The sequence below is a fragment of the Carassius gibelio genome, chromosome B7, assembly GCF_023724105.1.
Source record: "Carassius gibelio isolate Cgi1373 ecotype wild population from Czech Republic chromosome B7, carGib1.2-hapl.c, whole genome shotgun sequence".
NCBI lineage: Eukaryota > Metazoa > Chordata > Actinopteri > Cypriniformes > Cyprinidae > Carassius > Carassius gibelio.
The window spans coordinates 8154067-8181311 of record NC_068402.1 but is presented as its reverse complement, the minus strand read 5'-3'; the positions used below and the strand labels follow the sequence as shown (position 1 = coordinate 8181311).

The 27245-nt window shown below is 35.4% G+C and overlaps 1 protein-coding gene across 6 annotated transcripts; it reads left to right on the top strand.

The window, feature by feature from the left end:
- Positions 1-129: 129 nt before the first annotated feature.
- LOC127962039 (tyrosine-protein kinase Fes/Fps) lies at positions 130-25472 on the top strand. 6 transcript variants are annotated; one of them, XM_052561450.1, is made up of 20 exons: positions 130-293; positions 1284-1366; positions 1436-1672; positions 2232-2405; positions 4463-4559; positions 11358-11541; positions 11926-12063; positions 13200-13319; positions 14512-14634; positions 16317-16506; positions 17717-17797; positions 17882-18118; positions 18218-18340; positions 19843-19896; positions 19996-20114; positions 20195-20289; positions 21428-21551; positions 23232-23389; positions 25027-25158; positions 25239-25472. In XM_052561450.1, the coding sequence occupies exons 3-20, from the start codon at positions 1448-1450 to the stop codon at positions 25370-25372; spliced, it is 2508 nt and encodes an 835-aa protein (XP_052417410.1). In that variant the 5' UTR covers positions 130-293; positions 1284-1366; positions 1436-1447; the 3' UTR covers positions 25373-25472. The 6 variants fall into 6 exon arrangements, with proteins under 6 accessions (XP_052417410.1, XP_052417412.1, XP_052417408.1 ...); XM_052561452.1 differs by having other exon boundaries at positions 131-293; positions 1433-1672; positions 17909-18118; XM_052561448.1 differs by having other exon boundaries at positions 131-293; positions 1433-1672.
- The last annotated feature ends 1773 nt before the right edge of the window (positions 25473-27245 follow it).

The following is a 27245-nucleotide window of genomic DNA, read 5'->3' as shown; positions in this document are numbered from 1 at the left end:
TTTTAATACGAGTGTGAGTGTATACGTAAATTAATAGTAGACAGGGTTAATTAAATAACACGGTCAGAGTTCTTGGGTTTTGTTGTGCATTCGCGGTTTAATCGTGTTGAATGCAGTGAGTCTGCGTCCCTCCTGCCGAACTCTTCCTGGTTTGAGCTCTAGAGCCTCTTCTGTCAGTGTCATCGCAAGAGCTCGTCTCTCTCACTGTATTCCACAGTTCACGGCTTCGACCCTATCCTCCTTCTTGTCTCTTTATTATAATGGAGAACTACGTGCTGCTATCTCCCTGACAGGTGCGTTTCTCTGCGCTAGACACATCTGAGGTGAGAATTCACACAATTTCATGTCTCAACTATATATGTAATATTCGTAGCTCTGGTGTTATATGGTCAGTCTATTTAAGGATGTCTGCTTGTTTGATTTATTTAAGAATATAATTCATCATTATAAAATAATGTTACTGACATGCATAAGAAACGTTCGGTGACGTCACAACGCCATCTCCTTGAGACAGCAAACAAAAATATTTTATTAAATGTTATAGATTTTTTTTAAATTAATATTTGAACATATGGATGATTTTTTATTTAGTTATTTATTTGTATTATTATTCAACGTATTTATCTTTTTTATTAGACAAAATGTGACTATTAATTTCTGTAATTGGTCAATACAGTAGTCACACAAACAAAAATGGGCAGTGGAAAATACATTTAATATGGAAATCAATATGAGTTACTTTTTGCTTTTTTTTAAAAAAAATGATGACGCGCACTAGGCCCTTCTATAAAGTTTTGAACGCGTTTTATATGCGTTTAAATTTAGGTCTCATACTCTTATTGTTATTTGAGTAATTTTAAAGTCTATCTAATAAGAACTAAATAATTATATGTAGCTAATAGCTGGTTCAGTTCAAGTAGGCCTATAGTGGTTAGCAACTGTAGTGATGGAAGTAATAATTTAGTTTACTGCTGTAAAAAAAGTAGATCTTATGCTTGGTTAATCATTCACTTTTTGGCATTTCAGAATATTTCCTTATGACTGAGCCGTTTGCTATTAATTAATCTTTCACATTTGATCTGCCGTTGCGATATGGGAAGTGGTGATTATATACAACATCCCTTTCTTGTCCTAAATTGCTCGTGAGGAAATGAAAGCTTCTGAAAACTCCTACGTTTATTGCAATCCTTTTTTGCAACAGGCACACAAGAGGCTTCGATGAGGTGATGAAATGCACATTTAAAGCATTTTAAAAGTCTATAACATTCTTCCTCTTTCCGTAGATTTGGTTTTGTGGTGTTTCTCACTGACCTGACCAGCAAGTTTCTTTGACCACCATACTGTTGCTGACAAATACACACTGAAGGTAAATTTGACTATTGGTTGTTATTTTTGACTACTTGGTAACTGATAATAACACATTCTTCTGTAGTAGTGCGCTGCCGATATGGGCTTTTCGGAGGACCTGTGGTGCCCTCAGGGTCACACCGCTTTAATAAAACTACAAGAATCTGAGCTGCGTTTGATGGAGGTTATGAAGAAATGGATGACGCAAAGGGCTAAGAGCGATCGCGAGTTCTCCGTGCAGCTGCATCAGATGTCAGCCATTGTTGAGAAGCTGGATGGATCTCAGCCCGGAGGAGGTCTCGACTACATCAGCCAGTTCAATAAGGTTGGAAGGATCTCTTTAGCAAGTATGAAGTTTCCAAAGACTTGTGTTAGGAATTTCCAGTGATTGATTCCAGTTTATATTAGAGATTTTATGCATTTAGATGATATATCCATCTTAAAAAGATCTGTGCTGAGGCTGAATCCTTCCTTTCCACATGATATAAATACTTAAAGGCATAGAAAGTGCCCTGTTTCTGGAATGGGAACTTGCACTGTAACAATCTAAAACCTGCTTCCAAAAGTACCAATTGAGCAAAGGCCTAAAATTGCTTTGCAATTCTCAAACATTCAGAATGCAAGTACGGTAATATTTTTGATTGTTGCTTTCACTTGAGAGGTGCATGCACCACATTCAAATATAATCATATTAATCCCATTTTCAGTGCCTACTTCCTAAAACTTTACTTTCTCTTTCACAGTCGAATGCATTCCATTCAGAATGCAAGTAATATTTTTGATTGTTGCTTTCACTTTAGAGGTGCATGCACCACAATCAGATATAATCACATTAATCCCATTTTCAGGGCCTACGTCCTAAAACTTGACTTTCTCTCTCACAGTCGTGGAACGTGCTGGTCAGTCAGACGGAGAGCCTCAGTCGTATCATGCGCAAGCACTCGGAGGACCTGATGGTGGGACCCCTCAGCAAACTCACCCTCCTCACCCGGGACAAGCAGCAGCTGAGGAAGACTTACGGGGAACAGTGGAACCTTCTCAACCAGGAGCTGTTCAGGGTCAGCGCCACACGCACATCACTCACACAATTACTGTTACACATTACACTCGAAACAATAAAGGTTCCCTATCATCATCGATGGTTCCATGAAGAACCTTTAACTTCCATCAAATCTATTCAGGTTCTTTATAGTGAATTAAACATTCTTTAGAAATGAAAGAAAAGGGGGGAAATGGTTCTTTTATGAACTGAAGGTTCGAGGAACTAATAGAATCACAGTGAAAACCCACTTTTGGATTCTTATTTTTCAGAGTCCATCTCAAACTGAAAGTATTTTGCAAACTATTTACCATGACAAATTTTCATTAGCAAGTTTAAATATATATATATGCTACCATTCGAAATGCTGAGAGCCAGTAATATTAAGTTACACATTAAATGAGGAAATATGTGTGGGAATAATGAAGTATGCATATATTTGAATAGATTTTTCTAGTTTCCAATATGTGTTTTTATTTGCATATACGTACAACACTGTTTGGGGTTGGTAAGAGCTTTTTTATGTTTTTTAATCTTGCTTATCATTAATTTGTTAAAAAAAGCAATTTAATTATAAAACATATTATTTCTATTTAGAATAACTGTTTACTGTTTTGATGTGTTTTAAAATGCAATTTTACATTTTAAAACTGCCCCGGGTGTGTGTTCACGGTATGTGTGTGTGTTCACTGCTGTGTGTGTGCACTTTAGAAGGGTTAAACGCAGAGCATGAATTCTGAGTATGGGTCACCATCCTTCACTTTCCTTCACTTTCATTTGTTCCTGTGATGATAAAGCTGAATTTTCAGCATCATTACTCCAGTCTTCAGTCAAATGGTCCTTCAGAAATTATTCTGACATGAAACATTTCAATGTTGGAAACAGTTGTGCTGCTTAAAATGTTTTTGTGAAGTGAAGTGTCATGACATACAGCGAAGTATGGTGACCCATATTCAGAATTCGTGCACTGGATTTAACCTATCCAACCCATCTCACAAGTTGAAACAGTCGAAAATAATTGATTTGGAATAGAAATCAACACCCTATGCCTGTGATCTTTTAACATAAAGCATCACTCACATTTTCACATCTATAATTATCTCCTGTTTGATTTGGCTTTGTGTGTTGAAGTGTTTGGTACAATCTAAATTAGATTGAGGAAATGTAAGTGTCAAGCCCTCTAGCAGCTCTTCTCTGCTGAAGCTTATTTTTGGTTTATTCTATTTGAGTTTTGAAGTTATAACTTGAAGCTCAAGTTGCCAGTTGATCTTCAGTTGGTTTCTGTGAGTTCTTGAATGGTTTAACGCTGCAAAGCCAACACACTGAAGAATATCAGGAAGTGGGGAAAATTTTTTTTTTTAGAGCACTGTTTCTAGTGAATCTTATCAGCTCTATCAGTCTGCCTGTCAGTTTGGTTATGGCCAAAGTAACAGTTGAAACGGTTTACTTCAGGAACCAGAATTTATATCGGAAATCAAGTTGTGAAGCAACGTGATAATTGTATTTCACATTCAGTAGTTTTGTCAGGCAACCTGCCCATGTTGGTCACAGCATAGCTTGCATTTTTGCCTGATTTGGCTTGAATTTGCACCAAAACACAGTAGTTTGATTGAATGCACAGCCTGCATTCACAGATCCACTCTTAAAAATAAAGGTGCTACACAATGCCATAGAAGAACCTTTTTGTTCAAATGGTTCCATAAAGAACCTTTCCGTTTCACAAAAGGTTCTCTGTGGCGAAAAAAGGTTCCGATTATAAAAAGGTATAAAAGAGATGGTTATTTAAAGAAACTTTGACTGAATGGAGTTTATAGGAAGTTAATACTGCATAAGAAACGTTATAATAAAATCGTTATTTCCATGACTTATCTTTAGCCTGGAGGTGTTTGAAACTATTATTAGTGAAATATCACACATATTCAACCTCATATCTAAAGTTGACTAGTAACATGTAAAATTGTGTGTCAGCATTGCGTTTTTACTCCTCGTTCTTTGATTGCGCATGACACATGTGACTCACTTTGATGCACCAACCTGGATTTTAATAGGTTTTTTTGTCCTGTTGTGTAAGGTTAGGTCACCCAAACTGAGCTGGACCGGCTCAAGTCCATTTACAGACAGCTAGTACGGGACGCGACACAGGCCAAAAGAAAATACCAGGAAGCAAGCAAAGGTAAGATGCCTCGCTGCTGCCTAGTCCTGGTCACTTTCCTTTCATTTTGACTGTGAATTGTGTATTGTATTATTGTGTACAATAATGTTTAAACACTGAATGGTTTTATGATTTTATGTGTATACAAGGCATTTGTCTAATTGGCCAAGAGCAGAAAACTGGTCTTTAGACAAAGACGTGTATCTAAGGTAACAAAGATGTAACAAAGTTTCCTCTTACAGAGGAAGCAAGAGAAACTAAATGTGGTTTCTCCAGTGACCTTAGTGTGAATATTCAGCAGAGCACTTTTTGCAGCACTTTGGAGACAAGCCAAAATAAATACAACAGTAAAAATCATTAATGTAGAGGGCATAGACATGAAAGATGAATTACAGATGCAGTTAAGAAGGTATTATGAAATGAGCTGCACATGATGGGTACAATTTTATCACTCTTTGATAGAATAATGAAGGTGTATTATAGCCTTTAAAGCATTGGTGGTTAAAGCAGATGTTCAAAACTTTCAGGTCTTGCTCACCAAGGCAGTAAAAACTGTAACAATTTAGAAATATTTTTACAATTTAAAAAAGCTGTTTTTTATTTTAATAGGCTTTTAAAAAGTAATTTATTCCTGTGGTGACAAAGATTATTTTTAGCAGCTATTAGGCTAGTCTTTTGTGTCAAATGATACTCCATTAGTCATTCAGAAGTCATTTGCTGCTCAAGAAACTTATTATCAGTAGTGATGGTAATAGCATATCAATGATGAAAACTGAAAATTCTAAATGACAGCATTTATTTTGAATTAAAAATATCCCTTTGATCAATTTAATTCAACCTTGCTGAATAAAATTCTTAATTTTTAAAAATCACACGTGGTTGTAAGTATTATTTTATAGCAATTATACATCTTGGAAGATTCAAACCACTAAAGAAGAGTTGGTTGATCTCATGTGCAGTTTATTTAAATACAACGCACAAACATTTAGAAGATAAACAGAGACTTGATTTGGCATGAACATGAAATGACTCTCTTAACAGTGGGTTAACGTAGAACAAAGATAGACATAGACAATGGAAAGATGAGGGCTATATATACACAAAGACTGATCACTGAACAAAGAAGACAATGAACCAATGACCAAACAGAACAGAGAAACACATGACCAGAACAACCAAACAGAACGTGACTCATAGACAAGCATAGCACATTGCAAGATCACAAGAGGAGCAAGGGAAAGACATGACATGACAATGAGAACTTAAAAAACAAACAAACAAAAAAAAACTTAAAACATTAACTGAACAAAAACACAAAACATATTTGACATATCCCTCCCTCTAAGGGTGGCTTCAGATGCCCTAACATTCCCACTTACTAACCATTATGCCTTTGGCATGTAGTGCAGCAAAAAGAAATACTCTACTCCTGTCTGTTCTGGGCCTGTCTCTGGATGGTACCCCAACAGTGGTTCAGGTTCTGTATTTCTAGAACTAAAGTGTATGTATGTATGTTTATAATTGTATAATAAATGAAAAGAAAATAGAATACAAATAGATTAGAAAGGTTGTTAGATTTTTTTTCAAAGAATAGAATTAGAATAGTGAATCCTAAAGTTAGAGGGTCAAATAAAGATGGAAGAGATGGGTTTTAAGTCGATTCTTGAAGATGGCTAAGCACTCAGCTGCTCTGATTGAGTTTGGCAGGCCATTCCACCAGGAGGGAACATTTAATGTAAAAGTTTGTAAAAGTGACTTTGTGCTTCTTTGGGATGGCACAATTAAGCAACGTTCACTTGCAGAATGCTTCAAAAGGGACACATAAGTCTGAAGTAATACATTTAGATAAATGGGTGCAGAGCCTGTGGTGGTTTTGTAGGCAAACATCAATGCCTTGAGTTTTATGTGAGCAGCTATTGGTAGCCAGTGCAAACTGATAAACAGAGGTGTGACATGTATTCTTTTGGGCTCATTAAAAATTAATCTTGCTGCCGCATTCTGGATTAATTGTAAAGGTTTGATAGAACTGGTTGTAAGACCTGCAAAGAGAGCATTGCAAAAGTCCAGCCTGAACAGAACAAGAGCTTCAGCAAGGAGATGTGCAGCATGTTCCAAAAGAAATGGCCTGATCTTCTTGATGTTGAATAAAGCAAATCTGCAGGATCGGACCGTTTTAGCAATGTGATCTGAGAAAGTCAGCTCATCATCAGCTGTAACTCCAAGGCTTCTGGCTGTTTTTGAAGGAGTTATGGTTGATGTGCCTAACTTGATGGTGAAATTGTGATGAAATGATGGGTTTGCTGGAAACATAAGCAGTTCTTCTGTCTTGGCAAGGTTGAGTTGAAGGTGATGGTCCTTCATCCAGCAAGAAATGTCTGTTAGACAAGCTGAGATGGTAGTAGCTACCATTGAATCATCAGGATGGGACGAAAGGTAGAGTTGAGTGTCATCAGCATAGCAGTGGTATGAAAAGCCATGTTTCTGAATGACATAACCTAATGATGCCATGTAGACAGAGAAGAGAAGTGGTCCAAGAACTGAGCCCTGAGGCACCCCAGTAGTTACAGTAGATGTTGTGACTTGAACACATCACCTCTCCAAGATACTTTGAAGGACCTGTCAGACTCAAACCACTGAAGTGCGGTTCCTAAGATGCCCTTTGCCAGTAGGGTTGATAGGAGGATCTGGTGGTACAACTGCAGGAGAAATGGAAGGTGATGAGATGGAATTCAAGCGGACAAGTAGTAGGATGACTAGAAAGGATGGAGACATCTGCCACAGAGAGTGAAGAGAAGGATGTAAATGAGTGTATGTTTGCAGGTGAAATGAGTTTGATGGATTGTGGTTTGGAAAACTATGCACTGATGTGTTTAATTTTTGTTAATGAAAAATGTGGCAAAGTCATCAGCTATAAGAGATGAAGCAGGAGGGCGAGGAGGAGGACAAAGGAGCGAGGAAAATGTTTTAAAAAGCAAGCGAGAATTAGATGAATTGTTAATTTTGTTATGGAAGTATGTCATTTTAGCAGTGGAGACATTAGCAGAGAAGGAAGAGTTGAGTGACTGATACAAATTAATGTCAGTAGTATTTTTGGATTTGCGCCACACCCTTTCAGCAGCTCTAAGCTTAGAAAGGTGTTCGCGTAGAACATCAGATAACCAAGGAGCGGAAGGGGTGGTACAGGGCAGGTTGCCCTGGAAGATTAGGGACAAACAGTGTCTAAACAAAACGTAAGAGTGGAGCAGAATCAGTAGTATCAGTAGCACTTTTAACATCAAAAGATGCTAACAGTTTAGGGGAAGGAAGTGAAGATGAAACCATTGCAGATAGCCGGGAGGGTGAGCGTAGGTTACATCGAAAGATGACATGTGGAGGGGTAAGTGATGTGTCAGGGACCATGTTGAGGTTAAGAGTAAGGAGGAAGTGATCCGAGGTGATTAGTGGAGTAACCAGTACATGATCAGTTTAGCAGTGTAGTGTGTATAAAAGTGCAGTGTATAAATAATTGATTTGTGAGTAGCAGTAGTTGACACTCGGTTGAGATCAAAAGAGGCAAGCAGAGTGTGGAAATCGGCATACAGAGGTTTATCTAGGTGGATGTTGAAATCTCCAAGCATAAATAGGGGTGTACCATCCTCAGGAAAGGTTGAGAGGAGCAAGTCTAATTAATCCAAAAAGTTACCTAATGTTTCCTGGGGGCCGATAGACAACTACAAAACTGAATGGGATTCAAAGGAGCTGTTGATACTCAAAGATGGTAAAGGATTAAATTTCAAATCATAAGAAATAAGCAGACCAGTACCTCCACCTCTTCCAGTCAAACGGGGGGAGTGGGAACAAGATAAATTATTGGAGAGCAGGTGCAGGTGTAGCATTGTCCTCTGGTTTGATTCAAGTCTCTGTCATGGCCATGAGATTAAGCTTTGAATGACTAAAAATAGAAGTAATACAATTTGTTTACAGCATACTGGCAATTCCAGAGACCAGTAGAAAAAGAAAGTAGTGTATTAGCAGACATAGTGTGACAAAGTGTGCAGGTTGTTAAGATTGTGCTGCCTACATTGTGTGATGCATGGTTTACGAGTGGTTGTTAGAATAGGGATCTACTGAAATAGAAATGAAACAAGTAGAATGAAAAAAATTGTTAATCAAAACAATACTTGTATTCCTTGCCGGTGTCCCTTTCCGGTGGAGTCACACGGTAGAGTCGATAGTCTTTACACTCTTCGGTCTTCACACAAGGAGGGCTTAACTGGAGGGCTGCCGCGACCGCTTCGGCAGTATACTAACCTTTTTTATACCCGTTAGACAAACCAGAAATTGAATTCAGCTGAATGCACTTTACTGTTTATTTACAGCAAAGGTCTAAGCAAGTGCACGACAATGACTACGTATGTGATAGAGTACGAGACCAAATGCAGCACGTCTCAACACACATCCAATTTTTGTAATGGGGCATATTTGTGCATGCAGGTCGCACATGCTCATTGACTTGGTTTGCACTAATCAGTTGTTGCAGAAGGTGGCAACTTTGGCCCAGGCTGCTATGTCACAGTAGAAAACGAAACTAAAGAGTCGGAGGAACAACAACAAAATAGCGGAGACTGCAGCAACAACAGACAGCTGCATTGAGAAGCACTTGGGTAAGAGAGTTATGAGAGAGCCGCAACTTTAGTTTAAAAGAGTTTAAAAGACATAATTGGTCCCAACTTTGTAGTAAAATAAAGCAGACATTGGACTAAGATTAAGCTTTCTAGAGCACATATGTTGACTGCCTGCATTCGTGTCCGCTATTTAATTGAAAGGCTGCACAATCGACTGTGTGCATATGCTAGCATACACGTACAAGACTGAAGTAAACTTCAGGCATAAGGGCAGACTGTGGAGCTGTAGAGGACCTGGGACATGGAGGACCATAAAGGATCAGGTAACTAGTGCAGAGCCAGAGACCAGAATTGAGCTGGAAAACACAAAGGGAGATCAGAAGACCACCTCAGCAGAGCAGACTGGACTGAAGACTCTTAGAGATTAGGAGGCCATGATGGAGCAGAGGCGTGGATAGCCCACCTGGCTACAACAGTGTAGACTGTGGCCTTGACAGGACAGGTTGAGATTTTACAGTGGCCTCCATGGCTATGACATGAGGCATAGAAAGTCCAGAGGAGGTGAAGTCACCCCACACCTCTGAGGAAGTGTATGCAGCCCACACACACATGATTGCTTCTACGATCACAGGAAGCACTATGGACAGTAGGGCTGGGCAATATGTAAAATTAATTATATCTCGTTAGTGTCAAAATGTTTATGATATTCAATATATATCTCGATATGTTTCCATTTGTATTTAAATAATAAAAACATCCTAGATTTTCTTTTGCCCATTTAAAAAAAACAACAACAAAAACAATTTAGATTGAACAGCTAATTTAAGCAATTTAAGACCAAGTGATCACTTACTGCTTTTTATTAAAATAAGACATATATGTAACTGAAGTAGTGCAAAACAAGTACAGAAAGTACATTCTGTTAGCTTTTTTAGTGCATGCAATTCAGAATTTAAACTATGAAACTAAAAGAAATAACTAAACTGGGATAAGCGTTTTTTTTTTTTTTTTTTTTTTTGCTAAGAACACAAGTCTGTACTGTCTGTGGTTTGAAGAGAAGCTCTGTGGCTTTAAACTATCTTCCCACTGACACTAAAAACCCTCTTAAATGGGGAGCTAGTTGCTGACACACACACACACATATATATATATGTGTGTGTATATGTATATATATGTATGTGTGTATATATATATATGTATATGTATGTATGTATGTATACACATATACCAAAGACTTTTGCACTGTCATTGTCTATATTATGAAAATTATAAAATATCTCTGTTCAAACATCAGCGGTTGAGTAAGTGCATTTATGCAGCAATCACAACCGCAAACAATACCATCGAGATCTCATGACAGAACACAGACCGACTGAATGACGCTTTCATCAGATTGCTAAACTCCAGCTTGTTAGTGTTTTCAGATAATCGTCAGCTTTGTTTCCGCAATGAGGAGTAAAGTGTGCGCGTTTGCTTAAAATAAGCAAACAACGGGAAGAAAATGTATCCTTGTAACAGCGAAGCTCTGATTCAGGGATTTAAACTCTTGATATCTGGCAACCGTAGAGCAGTCCCCGGTTACATGTCCCTTCTTTGAACATTCGGCACGTGATTTTGGAAAGTATGATTGAATATGAAATATAAAGTAATGTTTTTGATCTAAAAGTGGTGACAAGTCTCTGGCTTGACGGTCATTGGGGTGACAACACTAAGAAACATTGGCTGAGCAGCCCTGAGATGACTTGACTCTGGTTTGCGGCCATGACATGATGAGGTCTTGGTTTGGTGGCAATTGCAGTTAAGGACTCTGGCTTGGTGGGTACTGTGGCATTATGGGGTCCCCCATCTGCACAATATGGTAAATTTGCTGAGCCATAGTCCAGTGAGGAGTGTAATATATTATATTATATATTATTAATATAAATAATAAAATCCACTAAAAGATACAGTCCACAAAAGTCCTCCACAATGATAAAGAGGAATTAAATAAATTGCGTCTTGACTTGGCATGAATATGAAGCAACTCAGAAAACAGCTGGTTACGTAGACCAAAGCTAGACAAAGACAATGGAAACATGAGGACTACGTAGCTGAGCAAAAACAAAAAACAGGTGTGATATATATAGGGTTGCATAGGCTTTTGTACCTGATGCACAGCTGTACATCAACTTTCTTCTAGATGTTCATGTGTATTTGTGGATGGCCTTTTGTACAGACAAAGAGCGTGAGAGAGCAAAGGAGCGCTACATCAAAGCCACTCTGAAACTACACGAGCACCACAATGAATATGTGTTATCGGTGAAGGCCGCGCAGGTGCATCACCAACTCCACTACGGCCAAAGCCAGCCGGCCCTGCTGGGGGCACTGCAGACACTGCAGGAGGAAATGGTGCTTATTCTGTGAGTCCACATCAATAACATCATCACTATAACCGTATACTGTTTTTTATTTCCATTTATGATGACAGTGGTAGGAAATACAGTATAAGGTAAACGTCATTTTCTTAAAAATTATCTGCTCTAAGTATAGCATACTTAAGGATAGTATTAAATGGATTTTTTATTTGCTTTAAATTGTGATTCTTGCTAGGTGATCACTTACTGTCCAAATTACTCATCACTTTATTTTTAAGAGCTTACAACTTTCCCCATAGGGACTTCTGCTTTTGAAAGGATATGTCTGTTCGCTTCTCACATGCACTATATATACGCACACACAGTTACAGTAAAAAAGGCTTGCTGTGTCTTGCATGTGAAAACATGTGTGGCATGTTGTTTTCTTAGGAAGGAGATTCTGCAGGAGTATTTCGATCTGTCTAGTGTGCTTCAGGATGAGGTGGTTAGTGTTCACACTGAAATGGCCAATGCCCTCAAAGCCATCCAGCCGAAGACAGAGTATGAGAACTTCATCCAGCAGAACAGGTATATATCTTTCCCTTTTGTTCCCAGGATTTGTTGAATGCAATGGGATCCTGGACCAGAGGAACAAGGGATGGTGCATACTAACTTTCTTGTTTATCCTCAGTGTAATTTATTCTCATCTCATGAAAAAAATAAAATAAATAAATAAATAAATAAAAAAGGAAGCTCTTTACTTATATAATAGATGTCCCTGCTTTTATTTTATAATTCATCAGTACACAGTATTATAAAGAAAAAAAAGTTGAGGCCTTTCATTATTAGTTACAATGCTGTTTGTGCATGAATTGCTGCATGAACGTCTGCAACAAATAACATACACTAGGTGAAGTTTAAACTTTTAAGAGCCCTCCAAAAATAAATGGTCACTGGCAAAATGTCTTTAATAATGTAAGTAAATGATATATAATTATATATGAATGAATGCATAAACAAACAAATAAATATATAGTTTCCCAATACATCTGTTTTCTATTTTATATATAAAAAAATACAACTAAAATACGAATTGGTCCCCGTGTGCATGTCTGTCAGTGGTGAGAATGATAATGTGTTGTGCCATGTGAGATCACACAGTTTCACACAGTTTCTCACAGTTTCAAGCCTATCATTAGCAACTGTCCTGCTGGTGCACGAGCTGTCAAGTGAAAGTCTGCAACAAATAATATAAAATAAGTCAATTTCAAGCTTTTAAAAGTCCTCTAAAAATATATGGTCAGTGGCTACTATAATATAATTCATTATTTGCACGCAGTAAACTAAAAAATAAATCGTTTGTACATAGTTTTTATCTGTATGTTGCTTGAGAAAAAAGGTCTCAACAGTGTTTGAATGTCTGTGAATGCAAATGTGTCTACTGCATAATAATGTAGTTACACCACTGCTCAGATCTTGGACATAGCTAAGGCCACGTGTGCATTGTAATATAATTTATAGCATCATAGCCACCAATCAAATCATGATAGATAAAATCAAGTCCCGCCCTTCATTCTTTCCTTATGAATGTTCTGTTTTATATTATGCATGGGCCTGCAGATGCTTTCATGTTAATGCACCTTTGAAAAGGATAGTCAGGCTTCTGTCTGTCCATGTCTCTCTGCATGCACATGCACATGTACGGTATGTATGTGTATGTGCAGGTCGAGAGGAGAGGTTCCTGCATGTGTGGAGTTTGATTGCAGTTTGTTGGAGGACGCTGAAGATCTGAAACCTGAAGATCTGCAGCTCAATGAGCTCACAGTAGAGGGGATCCAGCATCGGTGAGTTTCTTCTGCTTTCTGCACACCGCTGTACATCATAGTGGCATTAGCGAAAGCAAAAATGTCATAGAAAGGTAGAAGTGAAATCAGAACTCTCAGAAGTCTTGTTATTGCTTGTGAAACCATCATGTGAACATTTTTTTTTTCATTTGTTTTTTTTACAGGGTAAGGAGCAAGTATTTTTCCATAGCCTGTTTGCTTTTCAGTTCATTATTAGTTTTTGTGTGTGCTGGCTGTAAAGCTAATTAGGAACCAGATAATTATTTTTTCAATTACTTACAGACGAGCAGAACATCCCAACCCATTATTCTGTTTCCTACAACAAAGTTTTTTGAGAGCTATAAACACTTTTTACACAAGCCACAAAATTTGTTCTACATTTTTTACCCCAAAATTCTAAATATATTCATAATGGCATCACAACCCGTTCACAAACTTGAAAGAAAACAACACTTAATGAAATTGTTCACTCTTTTCAGCCACAAGCTGATCTCTTTTATTCACAAATACTGAAATGCAAGAAAACTAATTTTGTGTATGAACTACTGTTCAAAAGTTTGTGATTTTTTTTTTATTCAAAGAAATTTGACTTTCATTCTGCAGGAATGCATTCAATTGCTCCAATATGACAATTGAGATTTTAACATTCTTACTGTTTTTAATTTTTTTATTTTTAGGTTCTATTGAACACTTATTTATCACAGTTTTCATAAAAATATTAGTCAGCACTGTTTCAACATTGATAATAATAATAATTTTTGTCTTAAGCATCAAATCAGCATGTTTCAGAATGATTTCTGAAGGATCGTGTGACACTGAAGACTGGAGTAATGATGCTGAAAATTCATCTTTGATCACAGGAATAAATTACATTTGAAAATATATTAAGATAGAAAATAGAAGATTTTTACACTATTTACAGTATTTATTATTATTTTTTTTTTATCAAATACATGCAGCCTTGGAGAGCATAAGATAATTTTAAGAAAAATCTTACCAATCCCAAACCTTTCAACAGTAGTTTACAGTTAATGCAAATATACTTTATACTTCTGTTAAGCAACTGGAAAAATGTTTTAAGTAAACAAGATTGACACACATATTTCCTCATATAATGTATTTGACTCTCGTCTGTTTCATCACAACTCATCTTGCACTCTCATGGCTTCTCATTTTATTTCTCTTCTCCAAGGCTCACTGCTGTGGAGGAGGAGCTCCTGGGTCTCGCTAGTACTCTTAGTTCTCAGCAGGCCATCGTCAACCAGCTTGAGCTGGATCTGCAGAAGGAGGAGGGCTCTGCAAACACAGGCCAGAGGTGAGCCTGTGAACTCTCCTTACACATCTGAACGCCTCTCCTCCAGATTTGCAGTTCAAATGCATAGTAGATTTTTAAGAGGAAGTTTCTACACATTTTTGGGCAAGTGATCACTTAGCAAATGTTTTATCAAAGTCACTTACAATTCACTTCCTCTAGAGCAACCAAAAAGTGTTGCTCCTAGTAGATTCAAACCTCTTACTTAGCCCTACTGTACTTTTGCCATAATTTATGTTAACCCTTTAGCATTGGGACCAATTCTCACTATTAACTAATTGCTTATTAGCATGCCTATTATAACATAGTAGCTGTTTATCAGTGGACTCACCTTACAATAAAGTGTGACCTCATTTAATTACCCAAATGTATTTCCAAACCTGTATAAGGTCTCTTTTTTATGTTGGACACAACAGAAGATATTTTGAAGAATTTTGAGGAAACCAACAGTTGTTTGTCCCCTTTATGTTCAACATAGGAAAGAAACTCACACAGGTTTGGAACAACATGAGGGAGAGTAAATGATGACAAAATGTATAATTTAACTCTTTCCCCACCATTGATGAGTTATCAGTTCATTTAGAAGACAACGCTTCCACGACAAAGACAAGTTTTTATGGCTTTTTGTGTTTTCACTGTTATACACTCGGGGGTGCTATTATATGTCTTCTAAATGAGTACAAAAGTTCCCGAACAAAAACACACATGAACAGAATGAAGAAACGAGCAATCTCTTATGTAAACAAATGCATATTAAAAACAATGTGATCATCAGCAGTAGACATCATATAAATGAAAACTGCGTAATTATACAGAGTAAAATGTTGACCAGGAAGTGATATGTGTTTGTGCAAGCTTTGGAGGTAATGATGGAACCGATTTACTGGATTTATGCTTTGATAATCCTACTGAATATCATCCAGATGTGTTTTTTAAATAAATGGGATTTTCATTTTTGCTTGAAAGTATGCATTTTTATGAAACCTAATAATTGCTAAAAAAAAATAATGCTTTAAGCTAAAAATGAAATAGATTTTTTTTGTTTAAAAGTAGATGCTCTGATCTTTAGTTTGGTGTATTGCATATTCATATATTCATACAGAAAAATATACTAGAAGTCATCAAATTTATTTTGTGAAAATCCTCAAAATCACTGGTGGTGGTTGGCAACGTTTTTCAAAAATGCTGGCGGGGAAAGAGTTAAGGAGAAGTGGACTGAACCAATGTGTGTGTTGTAAATTCAACAGGCTCTGACTCTCATTCACTGTAGGTTATCAATCAACCAACATGATCTTCATAAAAATATTGAAATCACATGTAATAAAACATATTAGACAATTGAAATGTCAAATATTATACAATCTAGTTGAAAAATAAAAGAATGAATAGTGTGGATATGTGGAGTTTGTTATTATCCTCAACCAAACCATAACTGGTATTCATACCTAAAAATGTTTACTACTCAAAGGTTACGAAATATATAATTGTTACATAATATGAAGAAGGAAAGGAAGACTACTCCCAAAATAACCAGATTTGTATGATCTGGTGCTAAAATAACATTTAAATAAATTAAATAAATTTTATTTTACTAATTATATTGGTGGACATGGGCTTAAATTATTATATCTAATCAAATCATTTAGAATCAATAAGAAAAAAATCTCCTGTATTTGTTGTTTTAGGGTGTATCAGTTCAGTAAGCGTAATGCTCTGGAGGACAGCAGACAGCAGGTCGTTCTGTCCATGGTGGCTCGAGCTCGTCTGGATGTCCAGCGGAGGCTTCTGGCCGATAAACTGGAGACTCTGGGGAGTAAGGAGGCTCCACCTATAGGCCTGGATGATGATCGGATATCTATCACATCCAGCAACTCAGTGAGTCCACTCTCATCACAATAAACCTGTCTTGAGAGCTTCAGTTCTTCCTACAGTACATATGCTTTGCAGACTTCAGTAGTGCTTGGCTTTTCTCGAAGGTTTCAGGATTGTTTAGACTCAACCTGGGTTTTTTTCCATTCTTCAGAACAAGCAAATCTAACCAGCTGTACTATATAAACTACATATCTTACTTTTAAAAACATGTTTACTTGCAGGTTAATAGAGTCATAAGATCATGAGACATTTATTTTGTTCCATTTTGAAATAAAAGTCTGTTGTTGCAGGGTATGAGAAAATATACTGTAACTTTCTGAACTTCCTTTCCAGTGGAAAGAGACTATTTTTTAAAGAACAAATCAGTGATGTGCAGTGATGTCAAACACATAAGTACTTCATATCAACTCATTGCCAAAAAGCCCAGATGAACTATCCATAACAGTAAAATAAATGGACTGTAGATAAAATGAAAAACATGAAATGGAGCCTGTCAAGAATCAAGTTGCAAGTGGTAAAATGCAGTGTCATTAAATGCATTGTAAAAGTCTCTAAGCCAGTCATGCTGTTACATCGATTTTGAAATATGAGAATTACACAACCTTGTTGACTCTGAACTAGCAGGACTTACTCGCATGCTGCTGGCTGACCTTTCTGAATATGGCTGTTTCTCAAACATACATCACAAGACTGAGACATGATTCCACTGTAAATCATCTGTAGACAGTTTGTTTTGCTGATCTTCCGATTTAACTATGTTTTCCAAACAGAAATGTGAATTTCTGTAATTTCATATATATGTATATATAATATATTGTGTGTGTGTGTGTATATATATGTGTGTGTGTGTGTGTGTGTGTGTGTGTGTGTGTGTACATATAAACACACACATAAATTAAAACAAACAGTTATATTTGCAACAAACAGTTGTAATATTCAAAATATTATTTATTTGTAAAAACAAATGTAATTGTGTACAAGGTTTATTGTTATTATAAAAATGACAAAATATACTGGCTTAGAAAATATAAATAAAAAATATATAAACATCATAAATAAACTAAATAAATAAAATAATGATCTAGGTTAAATAAAATGCTAAATGATATATGTTATACTATGATAGATGATGCAATGAATTACAAGAAGTTTTTAATAAATGTAGAGTGTTATTTGTCATGCTATTGTATTATTGATTGTTTGTTTCTTGCAGGAGCGTGATAAAGACCATAAGCTCCTCAATGTGGATGTAATCGTGGGCCATCTCAGCAGCTTGTTCAAGCCCAAGTATACGGTTGGTGTTTATTAGTGGCAGTCTTCCTGTCTCACGTCCTCCCTGCTCTCTGCTCATTGCTGTATCTGCAACGTCTTCCTGTAGAGTAGTGTGTTTTATACATCTCACCAGGTTCCCCCCGCCTTGGCACCTGTGCCCGAGCTGGAGAAGCCCTTGACCCAGCAGAGCTGGTATCACGGTGCCATCCCCCGTCTGGAGGTGCAGGAACTGCTAAAGAATGATGGAGACTTCCTGGTTCGAGAAAGCCAGGGGAAACAGGAATATGTGCTGTCTGTGCACTGGGGCGGCCAGTGCCGGCACTTCCTCATTCAGAGTGCAGACGTGAGTGTGTTTTTTTTGTAGGTAATATTTGTGCCAGTCCATGATGTGTGCAGGGGTGAACTGTAAAGCCATTCTATGCATGTTTATATGTGTGTTTAGGGTGTGTATCGTCTTGACGGTGAAGGCTTCCCCTCCGTACCGCTGCTAATAAAGCACCTCCTCAGCTCCCATCAATCTGTCACAAAGAAGACCGAGATTGTGCTGAAGAGACCTGTTGTTAAGGTTTATCACTGATCCCAAATCAGTCTCATGATTACTATAGAGATGACCGCTGAAGAGTGATAGCCTCAAATACATTGGCCAAAATTATTATTTGGAAAAATTGTTTCTTCAATATGACTCATGTCCAATGTTTATTATTAGTAGTATTAGTATTAGTACTTATAATATTATTTTTACTATTATTTTTATATTGAAATCTACAAATATATATACAAATTCTCATAAATATACTGTATATAAAAATATTTATTAGTATTATTAGTTTAAAATATTTACATATAATTACAAATACTAATACAAATATAGAAATGTATATATTTATTAGTGTTATTATTTTAAAATATTGAAATATAATTACAAATATACAAATACATATACATACACAAAATATACAACTTATTTATTTATTTAAATTATTTGGAAAAAATGGTTTCTTCAATCTGCTTTATGTCCAGTGTTTATTATTATTAGCATTAATATTAGTATTATTGCTTATAATATTACTTTTACTATTATTTTAATATTGAAATCTAATTTAAAATATTTATAAAAAATAATGTGTGTATATATATATATATATATATATATATATATATATATATATATATATATATATATATATGTGTATATATATATATATATATGTGTATATATATATATATGTGTATATATATATATATATATATATATATATATATATATATATATATATATATACATATATATATATATATAATAGTATTATTAGTTTAAAAGAATGAAATATAATTACAAATATTAATACAAATATAGACATTTATTTATTCATTAGTATTATTAATTTAAAATATTGAAATATAATTACAAATATGAATACAAATATAAAAATTTATTATTTATTTATTTAAATAAATAGACAAAATTCATTGAGGGAAACGTGGTCACACTTTATTTTAAAGTGTCCCTGTTACAATGTAATTATACATTTAAGTATGCACTAATATCAATTAACTACATGTTCCTTCTGTATGGTTAGAGTTAGGATTAGGGTTACTTGCATGAAATTACGCATAATTAATTGTTATTATAATAGTAAGTACATGTAAAGTTTTAACTAAACTACATATATTTAATTTTAAAACATGTTTTATTTTATTGCCGTAATCAATGATCTACAGCAGTGGTACATATAACAAAACTATTAAATTGAAAATATTTTATCATTTGGAGCAGTAACAGTACTCTTTTGATGTCCACATCACATTTTGAAGAGTTTAATTTTCCATTAAAATATTACTATATTTAATACTGCACAATATATATTTATTTGAATTCTATAGTCAGGAAGTTAATAAATAAACTAGTTTTAGCTTTTTTGACACTATTATTGTTTCTGTTAAGAGAGTGGTCTCTTGATATGGGAACTGAGCATTATATCTATAACGACTGACCACTGTTGTGAATGGCCAGTCAATATGATGATGCATACTTGAGATTAATTCATTTTGCGTGGTGTTTTTTAGGATAAGTGGGTGTTGGAACATGATGATGTCATTCTTGGACAGAGCATTGGTCGGGTAAGCAGTGTTATACAAGGATTTCGGCAAAGATTTGAAAAACTCGTCAACCTATTTTTGGTTCATTATGTTGCACATTATAATGTTGGACGTTATCAGGGTAACTTTGGCGAGGTGTTCAGTGGGCGCATGCATTCAGACAACACTCCGGTCGCTGTGAAAGCCTGCAGAGAGAATCTACCCGCAGAGCACAAGAACAAGTTTCTAATGGAGGCCAGGTTTGTGTAGACACTTAATAACACACATTCTCTCACATAACATTCTCATTTAACTGAACATCTCTCCATTTCTATCCCAGGATCCTAAAGCAGTATGACCATCCAAACATAGTGAAGCTAATCGGCGTCTGCACACAAAAACAGCCAATATATATCATCATGGAGCTGGTGCAAGGTTCATCTAAGATTTTATTAGAAGTCATTTAAAGGAACAGCGCACCCAAAAAAATAAATCATACTTTACTGTCATGAAAATGTTGTTTCAAACCTGTATGACTGTCTTTCTTCCATGTAACGCAAAAGACTAACATTATTTAAATTAAGCTCCAAAAATTACAAAAAAATCACCATAAACAATCCACGACACACGTGTGCTATATTTTCCACACGTGCTCCTAATGTAGTACTCATCATATGATAAATTGAAGAACAAACATCATATGGTGTACAGTGGTCATCATTATCATCAATACATTTTTTTTTTCTAAATGATTCATATATTAATGAATTGGGAAATATTTATGTATGTAATTGTTTATTTGAAAAAAAAAATACTTAGGTTAGTTCATGAAAGAACATCTATTAATTATACATATATATATATATATATATACCGTATTTTCCGGACTGTAAGTCGCACTTTATTTCATAGTTTGGCTGGTCCTGCGACTTATAGTCAGGTGCGACTTATTTATAAAAATTAATTTGACAGGAACCGAGAGAAATGAACTAAGAGACATGAACCAAGAGAAAACATTACCGTCTACAGCCGCGAGAGGGCGCTCTATGTTGCTCAGTTCTCCTATAGTCTACACTGAAGACACAGAGCGCCCTCTCGCTGCTGTAGACGGTAATGTTTTCTCTTGGTTCTTGGTTCTAAATGAATGCGACTTATAGTCCAGTGCGACTTATATATGTTTTTTTCCTCATCATGACATATTTTTGGACTGATGCGACTTATGCTCAGGTGCCACTTATAGTCCAAAAAATACGGTATATATATATATATATATATATATATATATATATATATATATATATATATATATATATATATATATATATATTATTTTTTTTTTAAATATTTTTTGTAATTCAATTTTTGTTCAATTACATTAATAATAAATGATTACAGTTATAAAATAAAGAAACATAGTGTATTTATTTAATTTTATATCATTTACATGGAAAAAGTTAACAGAGGAACTAATTTCTGTCACTTATTTATTTAACTAGCTGATGTTATATTTTGAAGTGAATATATTTGAAATCATTTATCATATGATGTTGAACTCTTCTGGTTTTTCTGGCAGGAGGGGACTTTCTTTCCTTTCTGCGCACAGAAGGCCACAACCTGAGGACCAAGATGTTGATCAAGATGGCCGAGAATGTGGCGTCAGGCATGGCGTACCTGGAAAGCAAGAAGTGCATTCATCGGTGAGCTGTTGACAATGAAATAAGGAAAGAAAGATGATGAAATCTTAGGATCAATGCTGAGAAACTATGGTGGGTCTATAAAGCACTAGCAGACCTCCTAAATAACTCACAGCTAGTTTTTATTGAATCTTATAAACAGTGTTGTGGGTAACGCGTTACAAAGTAACGCGTTAGAGTACTCTAATTACTTTTTTCCTGAAATTTGTAACTTAACGCGTTAGTTTCGTGCGGAAGTAATCAGTAACTTCGTTATTTTTTTAAAAAAAGTAATCCGTTATTTTAAGGAAAGGAAAATCCCGACTGCAGCCTGCTTTTTGTCAGACAGTAGTCCTAGGTCTACTGTGCCACCTGCGGATGTACAGTATCAGCGGAGCCGAAGCTTTGTGATCGTAAAGTCAATGGCTGTGATGCGTCTGTGCCCTGCGCCTGAACCTGTGTGTGTGTGGGGGGGGGGTTTTCGAACTCCCGGCAAGATAGCAGAGAGGACAGCGTTTGGTTTATGGAAGTATGCAAATTATTTTCAATTTGTCAACGAAAAAGAAAAGAACATAACGGTAAAATGCACAGTGCACACTCTGCTTTGGTGAAAAGCTTCTGTCGACCGCCAAAAATGCTACCTCAAATTTAACGCTACGTTTTAATCACTACTTTGAAGAGTAAATGTAAGAGGACTGTGTTAAAGCGAATTTAGGCTTGTGACTGTGAGTGACACTTTAATAATAATTAGTTCGGCTATTAAGCGATTTGTCATTTGCCTGTGTGGCAGTGAAGGATTTAATTCGGTTTGTTATCATTTTTGTTTGACAGGCAGCTGTTAATTTCTGTTAGATCATTGGCTGGCTGGTTGTCCATCATTTCTAAATGGATTTAAATCTGCAAGCCTGTTTAAGGTTGTGTTTACAAGTAAGCATACTTGTACTTTGATAACTGCATTATTTAAAGTTAAAGAAAAATCAGGAGTTATCTTGTGGTGCTCATAATATACAGTAGCCTAGGCTACCCGGGCTGGGTAACGTTAGGTGCGAATTTTGATTAATAATATGTTCTGTGATAATAAATAAATAAAACGCCATGTGGAATAGCCGATTGCTGACTGTCTTTCCTGTTATTGTTATCCTGCAGTGTTAATTTAGTCGGATGACTGACGTTATTCATTGTCGGGAGTCACGACTTCTAGGTGCATTTAAAGGGGCCGGGGGCTATGTCTGTCGTTTGTGAGCCGCTGCAAACGGCTTTTAATTTTTGGTAACGCATGAGTACTCTAACGCGTTACTTTTATGAATAGGTAACGCTGTATCATAACTGATTACTTCTAATTGATGGTAACGTTGTAACCTAACTAACTACTTTCCAAAGTAACTATACCCAACACTGCTTATAAATAGGCTCAAGGTATTTCACTATTATGTTTAAGTCTCTTTACCAGCGGTTTACGAGCAGTGCCTGATGGGAAGATTTCTGGGTAATGAGCTGAGGGGAAATCAAACCTTGCTGTTTCATCTTCTAGTGACTGTTTCCCTCATCCTTCAGTGTCTCATGAGAGGATTGAGATCCCATTTAGCTAATGCACTTTCTGTTCCTCTCTCTGTCATTTTATTGTTGTATTTTTGTCTCCTTCAGGCTTTCTCTTTCTGTGCGTTTACATTTCCAATAAACCTCTCTAATTCTCCCTGTCTCCAGAGATCTGGCTGCCCGTAACTGTCTCGTCGGAGAGAGGAGCGTGGTGAAGATCAGTGATTTCGGTATGTCTCGTCAGGAGCAGGATGGGGTTTATTCTGCTACAGGAGGAATGAAGCAGATCCCAGTCAAATGGACCGCACCAGAAGCCCTCAATTATGGTAATACTCCACCAGGGGTTTACAATCGGTTTTATTAGATGCAAATATTTGATTTAAGTACCCCCCAGTAATATAATGCAATCATATGCAGATGCTCATGGTTCTGATGCCCAGTAAGAAATACATGGGGTCAAAGACGTTAAGATCCCTGCATCAAAACAAATTTACAAAAGTGATTTTATGTCCATAGAAGGCATATTCAATTTAAGCAAATTGTCTACTTTTAATGTTTCAAATAAGATTTTGGAGAATGAAATGTCAAACTTTGGTTTAAATAATGTTACGTTGTCAGTTTAGTGTCACACAGTATTTATGTAAAAATTCAAACAACATGAATATTCTGACATATTAAAATATATAAAAGCATAAGGGAGCATATTACATTTTATTGTGTACTTAATGACAGATGGGCAAAACCTGGGATAGTGGCAACTTTGAACAATGTAAAATTACAACTAATTAATATTTGAGGTGAAAGTAATTAGTCTTTTAATATGTCTATTAATTGATTTTTCTTTATATATATATATATATATATATATACCTGACAATATTGTTACACTGACTGACATTTAGTGGCTGTATTATAAAATTCAGGGGAACATTTACGATATTTATTTTGCTCATTAAAAAAACAAGATGCTACTAAATTAAACAGATTTTTTTTTACAACAATTTATATCAGTACTTAGTTTTTAATGGTTAAACCCTTTTTCATCTTTGAACTATGTACACACAAATCATCTTTTTTTATTTAGATTTTTCTTATTTTTTAATCTATATATTATATATATATATATATATATATATATATATATATATATATATATATATATATATTGTTAATGTTATATTATCATTATTATTATTATTTATTATATATTTTTATTATTGTTATATATTTTTATTTTAAAAATGGTTATACATTGTTAGAAAAAAATGTTAAATAAAAAAGTTACATTATCTGTAACACTTTATAATAACTTTCATTTATAAATCATTAACAAACATTATATAATATTTAACATCATTAGTTTGATGATAAAGAGAGAAAGAGAGAGAAATACATCTCCAGATGTGACAACATATATTTACACGTATGAGTTAATGTGCTTGTAAATGTTTACTAATAAGCTTGAACATTAAATAATGATAAATAATGATTTTAGAGTATTAGACTGTCTGCTTAATATGTTTAATAGTAAACAGTTACAAATGATGAATAGTTTCAACTTTAGATTGAGTCCTGCAAAAACCCGAACAAATAATTAAGAAATGAATTGTAAAGATGTGTAAGTGGTATATACACACCTGATGTTAAATGTTGTAAACCTTAGTATTGCAAAAGAGTATGCACTAATTGAATTTGATTTAATTGTAGCCTTTGATTTGATAGTCACCAAGCTATATCGCAATTTATTTAGTTTTATTTCGATTAACTGTGCTGCTGTATTTTACATTCAGTTTGATTCTTAACGTTTCATTAACTCACAAACCCAGTTTGGGAAGCCCTGTTCTTAGACAATCCTGCCAGACAGATTGAGGTACTGTGTGTAACCTGAACTAACCTGCATTGTGTTTGACTGGCCCTGACTGAGGGCTTCGTGTCTCAACACTGTCCTCTGCTGGTTCATCAGGGCGATACACCACTGAGAGTGATGTGTGGAGTTTCGGAGTGCTGCTGTGGGAGACCTTCTCCAGAGGAGTCACACCATATACCATCCCGCAAAACCTGAATAACCAACAGACCAGAGACGAGGTGGAGAAAGGTACTTCACATGCATAAAGCTGAGGTTTATTGCCTGTTGGCAAAGTAAGTGTTTTATGTAAGTCTTGTTTTTGTGTTTAGGATATCGTATGCCGGCCCCAAATAACTGTCCGGGTGAAATCTATGCCCTCATGTGTCAGTGCTGGCAGTACGATCCGAGAAGTCGACCCTCATTTCGCAAACTAAAGGCTGATCTGTATGCTTTATGTCAGTAAAACGCACACACAAACGCACACGTGGTCACACATGCTAATATGTAAGTACATCATGTCTTACGATGAGACCAAAGCAAAGATTTATTTTTTTTATTTGTGTGTCATGGTTGTAAAAAGCAAGTCTGCATATACAGTAAAATGTACCATTAGTGTTTTCTGACAGAATACATTGTTAACAAGAGCAGATTATAATATATATATATTATTTTATGAATATAATTGAATAAATTATAATTTTTTTGAAGATGACATATGACCTCATGAACATAAGTCTGTATGTTTACCAGTATGGAAATACTGTAAATAAACGTAATAACAATTATTCATAACAACTTTTATTGAGCAAGTACACATTTAGATTAATCAAGTCACCATCATTTACTGTATGTTACAACAAAAAAATGATTATTTTATACTGTTCTTTCACAGAAATATTAAGCTGAATGAATGTTTTTAAAGTTGATAATTGTAATAAATGTTTCTTGAGCATCAAACCAGCGTATGAGAATGATTTCTGAAGGATCATGTGACACTGAAGACTGGAGTAATGGTGCTGGAAATTCAGCTTTGCATCAAAGGAATAAATTACATTTTAAAATATATTCCCATGGAAAATAGTTGTTTTAAAATGTGTAAATATTTTACAGTATTACAGTTTAACTGTATTTTTTTTTCAGAACAAAATGCAGTCTGGGTGAGCATGAGATGTTAAAAACATACAAAACTGAACCAAATGCAAACTTTTCAATGGTAGTATATGCTAACATCACCTTCTGAGAAGGAAATTAACTTTTTTTCCCACTCCAACAAATCTTAATTTGGTTGTTAGACAGGTCTTAAATCCATCATACAGTGAGATGTATTACTGACAAGCGGTGATCCTGCAGTGCTGCAGTTTTGTCACGAAACTTAAGTTAGATTCCATAAACAACGTATGTGAAGCTTCATGCACAGCAGGACTCTGAGGCACACAGGTGTGAATAGGCATGTCTATCTGTTCATGTGTCTTATCTGCCCTGGGCATAAATGAGACAAAGGAAAAGATATGAAACATGACATATGACTCACAGACCAACCTGCACAAAGCTTTAACCCTCTGCATGACAGAAACTGATTGCATGATATTTTTGGAGCTTCATATTACACTTTTCAGTTCTGCTGATCCAGGATCAGTGTTGCCTAAAAAAGTGATTACTGGAACAAGTCACAGATAATCCAAGCTCAGACAATAAAAGTGGGTTCAGAGCAGTGCTATGATCTTAAGAAAACATCATAACATTCTCAAAATGTATCAATAAAGTGTGATGTACGAAAAAAAAAAAAAAAACTAATATGCAAGTTGTAAAATGTATTCAGTGAAAAATTGTTTTGAAACTTCACACTGCAGTCTGCACAAATGCAATGTACTAACGTTAAATAACAAAATATCAAGCCATGCATTTATTTATGCATAACAGCATTTGTTCGTTTTTAGATGCTTATTCTATAATTACAGTCGTGACTCATCTGATGGACTTTGTCAGTTTAACATCACATGTTTAGACAGCAATGGGGAAAAAATTGCTTAGAGAGGTAGTTAAATATTCTATCATTGCATTGAAGATCATAAATTAAGTGTGGATTAAATGTCTAAATATTTTTGTAAACCATGTATTTTATGGACTTTAAATAAAAAAAATAAAAAAAATCCAAATATTTTAAGTGCAACCATGTGAGACACATTTAGAGACAGTGGCACATATTTGAGGAACAATGAGCCAGTATCTCGAATGAAACTATTTCCACGCGTTCTGATTTATATCAGGTCTTCTTGGCACAGCATATTCAATTTTTTTTTATCATGTGATGATATAAATGAAAGGTTGAATACTGT